Source organism: Gymnoscopelus microlampas (assembly GCF_963454915.1).
Source record: "Gymnoscopelus microlampas genome assembly, chromosome: 2".
Lineage (NCBI taxonomy): Eukaryota > Metazoa > Chordata > Actinopteri > Myctophiformes > Myctophidae > Gymnoscopelus > Gymnoscopelus microlampas.
Genome location: NC_139939.1, coordinates 32,209,944 through 32,221,718, shown reverse-complemented (window position 1 = coordinate 32,221,718; position 11,775 = coordinate 32,209,944). Strand labels below are relative to the sequence as shown.

At 41.3% G+C, this 11,775-nt stretch overlaps 1 protein-coding gene across 3 annotated transcripts in view; it reads left to right on the top strand.

Annotated features, from left to right (window-relative positions):
* Nucleotides 1-11,775, top strand: part of rgs12b (regulator of G protein signaling 12b) — a 68,616-nt gene that overhangs the window by 39,377 nt on the left and 17,464 nt on the right. For all 3 annotated transcript variants that reach the window (XM_084073038.1, XM_084073039.1, XM_084073040.1), the window contains exon 6: nucleotides 8,331-8,352. In XM_084073038.1, the coding sequence (XP_083929164.1) occupies nucleotides 8,331-8,352 (22 nt within the window). The remainder of the gene's footprint in view (nucleotides 1-8,330; nucleotides 8,353-11,775) is intronic.

Sequence of the window (11,775 nt, the reverse complement as noted above, 5' to 3'; positions counted from 1 at the left end):
GTAGATGCATTTGAATGCTCTATAAGCCAAGTGTGTGTGTATGAATCTTAGTTATTTTCCAAGGAAGCAGTTTAGGTGTGTTTTCCAAGGAAGCAGTTTAGGTGTGTGAGCGTGTCAGGTATGTAGGCTGAGCAGACACGGGTGTCCTCTTTGAGAGGAGCACAGGATGAGCTTACGGAAAAGGCTCTCCTTCAAGCGGGTGTGGAACTTCAACACAGTGAGTAGCACTATACACACATACATACAGTAGAAGCTTTCCTACGGGGCGTAATGAACAGGGTCTGCATCCTTCTTAGAGAAGATAAGAGAGCAGAGTAGAAGGTGGGCAATGCTAAACTTTCCATTAAAAGTAACACTCAGGATTTTTCTGTCTACCTTCCAAATACCTGTGGAAGAGGTGAAAAGATGGGAAAGAGGAGGGGAGAGCAGGGTGTGTTAATATCTGCAGCAAAGGGTACACGGGGAGAAAGAATAGATTGCATTCTTACCGCACAAGAGAGAATGTGACGGGAGACCACAGAGAGTGATGGATGGATGGATGGATTGATGGATGGATGGATGGATGGAAAGACAAATGAGGAGGAACTAAGTGATAGAATTGATGCAGAGAATACAGGCTGTTTTTGACAGGAACAGAAAAATACTTTTCTTGTATGGATGTTTTAAGTAAGAAGAAAGCACTTCACTTGCCAGTTTCGTGCACTGAAAATATCCTATCTACAAGCTCACGAAGCATCGTGCTGCAACCTGTTGTGAGCTTATAGATCAGATATTTTCAGTGTGCAACACGGAGAGCAACCACACACAGTATATACTGTATCAAGCATTAGAAGGATAATGAAACAAAAGGAGGTTGTGATGTCTTCAGGCTGTTTCCCCTCATGTCTAAACATTTAGGGCTTGAGTGGGGGGCTAGACAAGCCGACAGGCACAGCTTGAAACAAGGAGGACAAGAAACAAAACCACAGGAAGAGCCAGGAGCTGTTCTTATTGTACTTTTCTTTTTTCTTTCCTTCTTTCTTCCTTTTCTTTCTTTGTGAGTCAGATGGTTTTTACATCATCTCGGAGTCTCCGTGTGTGTGAGTGTGTGGGTCAGAATGTGAAAGAGTCTGGAAAGGAGAGAGACAGACAAAACAATGAAAAAATGTGTCTGTTAGTCGAATTTGTTTGCTACAGTGTCTGAGTTGTCGAATTATTTGAAATGATGTGTAACTGTGGGTGCGTGTTCAGAAGTGTTTTATCAGATGGTATGGTATGGCTATTCCCTCCTCTCCTCCTTGCTGTGGTGTGTTTCTGGCAATCAGCCAAGGCAAACACACATTTGTCACCAGCTTTCACCCACTCGCCCCCCATATAGCTCCATTCTGTGGTGGAACAAATAGAAGTCTGCATTCCATTCTTTTATCCAAGGTGCTTATTGATTTTAAAGGGTGATTTATACATGACGCCTTGTGAGCTTGTAGATCTGCTATTTTCGGTGTACGACATGGCGCGCAACCAACTATAAATTGGGCAACCTGATGACATCACAGGGAAGTCGAATTCCTTTGAGTCTCCAAAACAAAAAATCTTCAGAAGACAGGAAGGTTTTTTGTTGCAATGGCTTGTAGAAATCAGAGTGTAGACATTAAAAAAAAAAACTGGATCCCACCACGGTATGGGACAGCATCACTTTAAATGAGACATGCAGAGCTTTATTTTATTTACACAGAAGAAACTTTGATATTATTTGAACTGAATCCGTTTTCCTCCCAGGGACTGAGCCAAATGTTTTTCAGAGTTGCCAGGCCTGCCAGGAGTGACTCTGGTCTGGTCAATAGAAGCCACTATTCACCTCACATTTAAAAGTAAACACGTCAGCACGCACGCATCTAGACTGCTGGCGCAACAGCTTCCTCCTCAGCTGGCTGCATGTGTGCGAGCGTGCGTGTGTATGTGCTCACAGTTGAGAAATCACTGCAGCCAAGTGTGAGCCACCTTGTAAGGACAGTGAGTATGTGTACGTCAGTTGTTCAGTCATAGGCGTGGCCTTCTGGAGTCACTGTAGTTTTAATAAACGTACGTCACATCCCTGTAGGTTCTGCATAATCATTTCTACCTGTTCAGTCATCTTCCGGTTACTAATGAACACAGACACACAGTTGAGTCTGGAACCTCATTCCTTACCAAATGTGGCAGTTACAGCTCTTGTGAAGGTGCCAGGAATAGGTTCCCATCGTGTTAACAGAGTTGTCTTTGTGTGTGTGTGTGTGTGTGTGTGTGTGTGTGTGTGTGTGTGTGTGTGTGTGTGTGTGTGTGTGTGTGTGTGTGTGTGTGTGTGTGTGTGTGTGTGTGTGTGTGTGTGCGTGTGTGCGTGCGCGTGGGAGAGATGGAGAGCACGAGTATGCCATCCCTGACAGCAGCATCTCTCTCCGATAGACATTTCATACTGACCCTGCTAAGTGTCAGTGCCTGCTCTGTGTCACATCTTCTAACACACAATGTCCTTTTCCAGGAATACACACACCACCATGCAGACATGTGAGCACATGCATGCATCAGGAACAATTTAGGAAAGTTTAAGAGACTTTTATGGCTTTTAAAGTATTAATGTTATGATAACCGGGAGAGAGCGGGGTTGTAAATTGTACCGTGTTTAGCTTTAATTTTAACCACCCATTCCACACTTCATAACAAATGATGCAGAGCCCATTACAGTTAATGACGTACACTGTACCTACAGGATCTGCACATGCATACACAGTAAAATCGTCAGTGTTAATTTATCCAATGTGTAACTCAGAGAGTGTACAAAATAAATGCAGCCAAATGTTAGGAGAGAACAAATTAGGATTTTACAATGTGCCACCACCCACCTGACAACACACACACACACACACACACACACACACACACACACACACACACACACACACACACACACACACACACACACACACACACACACACACACACACACACACACACACACACACACACACACACACACACACACACACAGTCACAGACAGCCTCTCATAAACTCCAACGTAAACAGGCCGTCCGTGTGGCTAGTGTGTGACATTTCACATGGACCTGAGAACGCAACATTCACAGGTCGATGGTGTCGGTAGATAAACACGTTCCGACCTGTCGCGGATAAACGCACAGTACGACATGTTTAAGCTAACGATCCTCACTGTGAAGCCACACCCAACGTTCCCCACAAATCTCTGTTTAAAACTAGTTCCGTCTCGTCATCGACACAGGAACAATAATATTATTGGTTGCGTTATTGGCAAGCACACACACATGCACACACATACTACTGCTGCTAGGGCTCCACAATCAATCGAAAATAATATAAATTTGTGATTTTATGTTTCACTGTTATGTAATTGTGAAACTCTGCAATTCATTCAAACATCTCATGTGGTCACTTATTGCACCTTGCCCTCGTGTCTTCACCATTGCACAAGGGTTAACCACTTGAACCCAGTGGTGTAACTAAGTACATTTACTCAAGTACTGTACTTAAGACGATTACAATTTTGAGGTATTTTTTACTTTACTGGAGCATTTTAAATGTAGTAAAATGTACTTTTACTTCTACTCCACTACATCTCAGAGACAAATATTGTACTTTTACTCCACTACTATTATTTGAAAACTTTAGTTACTAGTTACTTTGTAGATTTTGATTATTATTACAAAACATACATTACCCACTTCAGCCCTATATACATTTCGGCCATTTGAAAATAGCCGATCTACAAGTTCACAACGTATTGTGAGCTTGTAGATCTGCTATTTTCAAAAGACTTATACATTTTACACATTTGAAAACTTGTGAAATGGGACATTCTGCATAATGAGTACGATCTACATTAGTTTTGTACTTTTACTCAAGTACATTTTTTATTCCAGACTACTACTTGTAACAGAGTATTTCTACATTTCAGTATTGATACTTTTACTTGAGTAAAAGATTTGACTACTTTTTCCACCACTGCTTGAACCTTACTGCCCTATTCTGGGCATGTCATAAAGGGTGAACATTCTGTGAAAATAGGTGAACATAAACCGGTTCCTAATTTATTCTCCCATTTATATTCTGTATATTTTCCTTTGGCTGCAATATTTATATATCCTACCTAAGTAACCCAGGGAAGATCCCGTTTGTATTAGTTGTTTAACTAATTGTATTAGTTATATGGTAAGTTGTAACACTTCACTTAAAGATCGGGTCTATAATGCATTGTAATCACATTTATAATGCATTACAATGCTCTTATTAGGGATGGCCAATCGATAACCGTTAACCGTTAAGAAATCGGCAACCGGTTAACACTGACGGTTAAAAAAAATTGTTAATGGCCAAAAAACATGTTATTGTTTTTTGGCCAAGTCTACACCTGCAACCACACGTGACTTCCACTTTATTCTTCTTCTTCCTCGTCTTTGTATTGGTATTTTTTATGTGTAAATAGCGCAGTAGACTTGGCCCTTCAAAATAAAATGTATTTTGGCCCTTAAGAGAAAAAAAAAGAAAGAAAAACATTTTTTTTTAACCTACATTTTTCCTTTACGGTACCGATTAATTAATCGGTAAGGCCTAACGGCAACCGGTTTATAAAATGTCTCCATTTGGCCATCCCTAGCTCTTATAAGGCTTCATAACACACATTATAAATGTTAATAATTATGCATAACTTATAACAAGGTTTATGAAGTATTTAAAGTGCATCATAATGCATTATAAGCTCAGCGGAATAGCACATAACAGTACCATACATAGTCAGTTATAAAGTGTCTTTATACATAAAGAAATGGTGAGTGTCATGAAGCCTTATAAGTGCATTATAATGTATTATAAATGCGATTACAATGCATTTCTAGACCCGACCTTTTAAGTAAAGTATTACCTATTGTTTTATAACCTTAATGCCTACTAGTAGTATGCCTTGTTTGTTATTATAGATTTTGGACATTTGTAGCACAGGATGGAATATGCCAACCCAACATTTCACTGCACATAATTTGACAAATGTTGAATATCTAGTAGCTTGATAAGTATAGTACTTGCCTTCTCATTCACACAGACTAGAATCCACTGACTTGTTCTACTACCTTTTGGCTCGAGGGAGTTATGAAGAAAGGCTGTCTTTCACCTTTGGGCTACTTTTACAGTAGGCCACGGCGTGAATGGACTTGACCTATATTGTGTCTTTAATATGAATAATACTACCACATTAATATTCAGTATGACTTCTTTAATGTGACTATAGTGTAATGGATGTTCGGGGCAGAAAGGCTTGTGGTGGAACGGAGGGAAGGTTTGGAAAACCCCACTCATTCCTCTGTGGGCTGTCAGGAATGACCAGGATCTGCCAGGACGCCGCTGGAATGAATGAGAGAGGGAATACTGAAGCAAAGGATTAACAGATGGATGGACAGGGAGAGAAGGACTTGTAATGAGATGGATGGAATGTGTGATGGTGAGAAAGGAGCGGTGGTGGAAGAAGTACGCAGATGTTTTACCAAAGTAAAAGTAGCAATACCACAATATAGAATACTGTACAAGTAACAGTCCTGCATTAAACGTTTTACTCTAGTGCAAAAGCGTTAAAGTACCAAAGTAAAAAGTGCTAACGTTTTTCAACATTTGTCAAAACCTTTTTGAAAATACTAGAACTACAATCTCACCCACGTGTTGTGAGCTTGTAGATCGGCTATTTTTGAATAGACAAAGTATAAAATAGGGCTTAACTGGTGAATGTATGTTTTGTAGTACGCAACTAAAGTTTTCAAATAATTGTAGTGGAGTAAAAAGTACAACATTTGCCAACATTTGTAAAGCAAAAGTACCTCAACCTTGTATTTACGGAAGTAGTACGGTACTTGAGTAAAGGTACATTACTTTGCACCACTGGGAATGTGTGATGGTGAGAAAGGAGGATAGACGAAGGAAGTCGGAGGAGAGATGGACAGATGAAGAGTTTGGGAGGAAGGGGCCCAGCAAAAGGGGGAAATAGGAATACATAGTGAGGGGAAATGGGCTGAGAGAGAGAAAAGAGAGGGAAGACAGGGGACTGGGGGCCCCCAGCCCCGGGACCAAACCACTCCACCACAGATGAGGTCTGGAAGTGATCACACTGAGCTACATGGGGATGGGGGTGACACCACACACACACGCACACACGCACACACGCGCTTTTGCACGAGCAAAAGAATGCATACTTACACACAAAGGGTACCTCTAACAGATGTTGACCACATGATTGCATAGGCTGCTCTCATGCAAAGTATCATATATACGCACGTGTGCGCGCGCGCACACACACACACACACACACGCACGCGCACACACTCCTATAGCATGTCAGGGAAGACATAATGCTGTTGAAATGTGTATGACGAGAGGAAAGAGTGTAGTGCTAACTACAGTTTCCATATGGTAATGTGTGTGTGTGTGTGTGTGTGTGTGTGTGTGTGTATAGGGGTGTTCTCTTGTTCTCTGTAGTGGTTAAGACCACAACCAAACCAACTGTTGCAAACTCATGTCAAATCCCCCTTCGCACCATGGTGCCAACCTGTAGCCTACCAGAGACGTGCCGGCCTGGCCACATAATACCAGTGAGCACGGGGGCTTTGGGAGGTAGCCGGGACAGTTCAGTTCAGCTGAGGAGAACAATTGTCTAACTCTTCAGCGTTTCAAAATGTGATGTGAAACGTCTGGCTCAAGTTCAGAAATGTCAAGGTTTTTGACTTTTGAAGAGAGCCCAATTCCCTGATTTGATTTTGAATGATCCCAATCTTTGCCTGTTTCCTATAAATGCATGCACTATTGTTATATAAATACTAGAGTCAGGATTTAGAATATAGCATGAAAATGAGTAAAGATCATCCTAACCAAATTAATGATATTGTCCCTATAATAGGTGAACATTTGGCCAAAAATGGTAAACCTTCTGCAAAAAATGCAGATCTACAAGCTCACAACTGGTCAATGCTTTGTGAGCTTGTAGATTGGTTATTTATTTTCGGCAAAGAGATTCGGTTTAGAGGGGAAAAAGACTCCAGTCAACAAAGTATAAAGTGTTTGTGTGTGTGCATTTTGAGCGTTGTGTTGAGGTTGGCTATGCAAAGCATTTTGTGTGTTCATAATGTGTGCAGAGGTGAATGCAGAGAATTTAGCAACTTTACCACACACAAGACACAAGCAACAAATGGCATTTCACTGTTTTCTGTCCACGTGAATCCATGTCTCGTTTTAACGGCTTCTATGTTGCAGTACACACAGTAAAATCCTCACTGTTAATTTATCCATTTGTACCTCCGAGTGTACATGTGTACCTTGAGTCTGAAGAAGAGAATGGGAACAGCACTTTCTGCAACTGCAAAATAAAATAAGATAACTGTCAAAGGGAGTTACAATATGTGGCTCGCACACTGTAGCACACTGTATAATTTTAATTCTTTGATCTTAGTTCACCTCGGGGCCTTCAAGAGGTCGGATGTGCGCTACTACTCTTTGATCACATACTCACATGTCATTTTGTTTCGTTACATTTGTACACATCATGCTTGAACCAATTTCATATGACTCAAATACAAATGATTGTATTTAATCTCCAACAGTCCAACTGTCTCTCACCTAATCGCTTCACTCTTCACTTTGATTATGTCTCCTCCACCCATGTATGTTCTAAGGTAGAAAATAACCTCTATAGAGCTGTTTTACAATAGCTGCATTAGGCTAGACTACTCATGTTATCATCTACTGTAATCCCAGCTCAGCATGTCTGGGCCAAAGCACCTCTGAGTGTATAGGGAGCAAGAGAGAGTTAGTGGGTGCAAATAGGTGAGTGAGAGTGAGGGAAAAATGAGTGTGAACATGTTGTGATGAGTGATGCATTGAACTCTGTGTGTGTTAATCCTACCTTGTTGTGTGAGCAAATATTATATCTTCAAGGAAGGGTTTAGGGTTTACACACACACACACACACACACACACACACACACACACACACACACACACACACACACACACACACACACACACACACACACACACACACACACACACACACACACACACACACACACACACCGCCTTCCAGAGGCATCCTTGCAGAGCAAGCAAAGCCAGTTCACAAATGATTCCATCCACCCACGCTAACACCACTTACGGTTTCTATTGTTATGATTATGAATGTGTGTGCTTGAGTGGACAAGGTTTGTGTCCTTAAGGCCACATAGCTCTGGTGTGTGTGTGCGTGTGTGTGTGTGTGTGTTATCTATGTGATGAGGGAAGATCCTGACCCATGTCTCTCTGTGTTCTCTTACAGTCCGCTGCAGTATCCGATGGAGGTGAGTAGATATCTTTCACATTTTATTTTTCACTGACATGCCCGTTCTAGGAAACACTTCTCTTTTCTGGCTTGTACATTAGTTTACTAGTTTATCCTTGGCTATCACTTGACTGCAGTAAGGACAGACATCTTGTCTTTACTTTAGTTTTTCCTTTCTTTTTATTGTCCCCTGATCATTACAGAGGCTGATACATACAGTGTACATTTGTCTCCGTTTCCGTTGTCAGAAGTCCAGTTGGAACACAACATCCAGGTTCCTTTTCATTGTGTTTTGCTTCTTGCAAAGTTACAATTACTGTATGTATGTTCGAAACCACCTTCACATGCCTAAAAAGCTGACAAATGACTCCCCTTTTGAGCATAATCAATTGACACATTTATCATTTGCCTTTGTTTCCGGTATCTGTTTCAAACAGAGTTTATAGTCAGGACTATAAGTTTAGATTACTGTGTCAGACCCCAGCTGCCTTGTTCTTCTGTAAATGTAGTGTCACTGTCGTTGACATTGTCAAGATCGACACCCTATTATTGTCTGGCTGCTTTAACCGGCTAAATTCACTTAAACAGACGGACAGTCAGGTTCTACTTGCTCAACCTCAGCCCCACCCGTCGTAACGCTGGCAAGCGGTACGACGTAGTACCGCTGGCGAGCTGCTAAAAAGCTGGTCCCATATGGTTTTAACATATTAGCTGCAGTGGCAGTCTGGAATTTTGCACTGGCAAGCCAAAGCTAGAAGCGCTGTTTTTAAGAGTCGAGTAAAAACAGGGCAGTATAAAGCAGCAAGACTGTCCTCATTTAATTTAACATTGCCTCTGCTACAGTTCTGACTGATAACATAGGTATTCTATTGACTACTCAAGCACCATTTTTCAACTTTTTATTTTTTCATAAATCAGTGCTATTGAACACCCTTGTGTGTGGGGTTTACAAATATTGAACCAATAAAAAGTATTAAAAAGCACTTCTGACTAAACCTCCTAACTCCATTGGATCCTCAAAACCTGTCGGTCAAACCAATTAACTCCAACTTTGGAGATACAATAGGAGGTATTCTAATCAATGATGGAAAAAACAACTAACTCCACTTGAGCTGTATTTGGGTAAAGTCATGATAATATAAGGACACATTCAAGTATCTGACAATGTATAAAGTCACCATACCAACTTTGATGAGGCAGTATTGTGTTGTTCTAAAAAACGGGTTTTGTTTTTTTTCATATCCTGAAAAGTTTATATTTTGGACATGGCTGGTTTCTGCCCGACAGCAAAGCTACAGTATGCTAAAAACAACAAGAAGCATGTCTGCTACCCTGTCTGTGCGGTACACTTAAGAAAGGTGTGTGTTCAGGTTTTTCCACATAGAGCTTTGCCAACACACAGTAGCTTACCACTTCCCCTCTCCATGTGTCTCAATTACCATGTGCTAACGTTAGCAAAAGGCTCTCTGAAGTAAGAAAGCACAAGTGTTGCTTTAACGTCTGCCAAACGCATCAGAGCCCCTGTGGATTTGGGGCCCGGGGGCCGTACAAGAGAAAAGGGTTGTTGTGGACTACAAAGCACTTTGGTGTTTATGGCCACTTAAGGCTAATTTATGCTTTGGCAAAAAAGTGTCACTCGACAAACACAAATGTCACACAACACTTTTTTTCTCTGAAGCATAAACTTTACGCACAAAATGTGGCACCTCTGCATTCTCCAGCTTGAGTGGTGTCAGTTTTTAACTGTTACTTACGTAAACACAGTAGAATTCAACTCTGGAAAATGTACACATTTTTACACTTTTCGAGTGAATTTGACTGTGACCGTATCTATTAAGTCCAGTATTAACTTTTAAAAGAAGGCTGATGCACACCTCAAAGGTTAGTGACAGGTGCGTAGGACAACCAGGAAGGTCCAAATGTTCAGAAAGGGATATTTCTGTCCTGATGAACGTTGATTTAATAAAGAACATCCTTTTTGCAAGTTCCAGACAGTGTGCGGGACCTCTTTCTTTGATTTGATATCAAAGATCCCTTTCTGAAGTTCAGTATTGAATAAAATCTGGATTTTATGATGGGACACTGGTGGGGCTGTTTATTAGTTTGTAAAATTCTCACAAGGCTGCCGCAAATAAGACGTAAAGAAACAACATGCAGCAGGTGACTAAGAATCTAATGCTTATTTTTATTTTTTATTTAGAGTAACCAATACTTAAAAAAAAAAAATGTAGTCATTACACCAATTTTTCTGGTTCAACTGCCAGGGAGGAGTCTCCATCGGCAGGATGTAGCGCCTCCGTCATACTCCCATTCAATTTCAATTCAATTCAAAGGAGCTTTATTGGCATGAGAAAACATACGTTTACATTGCCAAAGCAAGTGTCAAAATATATTAAAAACAGCTCAACACCCCCTGGTCATAGGTGCCACCCAAGCCATAGGAGTCACTACTAGGGCATCAACAAAACTCGCCCTCCCTGCCCGGCTTCTCTCCCCAATCACAGCCAATTGTGTTGTATAAATGCTTTGCCAAGCCGGATGCACCGCGGTGAATTTGAGCCTCTAGACCTGTGGTGGACAGATACTTAGTTTACACCTGTGCCACCCAAGCAGTCCTTACACCCCTTACAGTCAGTTTGTGTGTGTGTTGTCTGTGTGTGCACACCGTTGCTTCTATCTTTGTGAGGGCCAGATGTCCCCACAAGTGTAGAAAGATCATGAAAAACCTGGAATATTGACTTATTTTCTATCAATTACACACCCCATGAAGCCTTCAATTCAGGGATTTTTTTTGTTGCATTCCTGAGTCAATAATTTGATGACCTCCGGAGCAAAGAGAAAAACAAAAAAAACTCCATGAATTCAAGGCTTCATGGGGTGTTTAATTGATAGAAAATAAGTATTTTCTTGGGGGTGAACTACTCCTTTACAACTAAGTTTCGAATTGGAATTACAGATACAATAATAGCTAAATTTATATTGCTGATGTTGACGGTTTGGACTTAAGGCTAGGGTATTCATTTTGTAGGTGGAAATGTCAAAAGTCCACGTGTGTGTGTGTGTGTGTGTGTGTGTCAGTCAGGGTAGCTGTATGTGGCCGGCAGGCCTCATTAGTTTCAGTAGTGGCCTTCCCTTAACAAGACCCTCATCAATACTTTACCAGGTCTGTGTGTGTATTTGCGCACGCGCATGCACGCACACAAAGCGGTTTTAGTTCCCCCCTACCTCTGCTTTAAATTATTCACCAATCGGAGCCCTGTGTTTGCCTGTATCACTTACCCATTTGGATGCTTGTTGAAGTGTGCACGTCTTGTGTGAATGTACGTGCGTGCACATCTACTGTATGTGTGAATGTACGTGCGTGCACATGATGCCACGCTCTCCTCTTGTCAGGAAGCTTCTCCTTGCCGACGGCTGCTCTCTCCCTCTTGTTCGCCGTTGT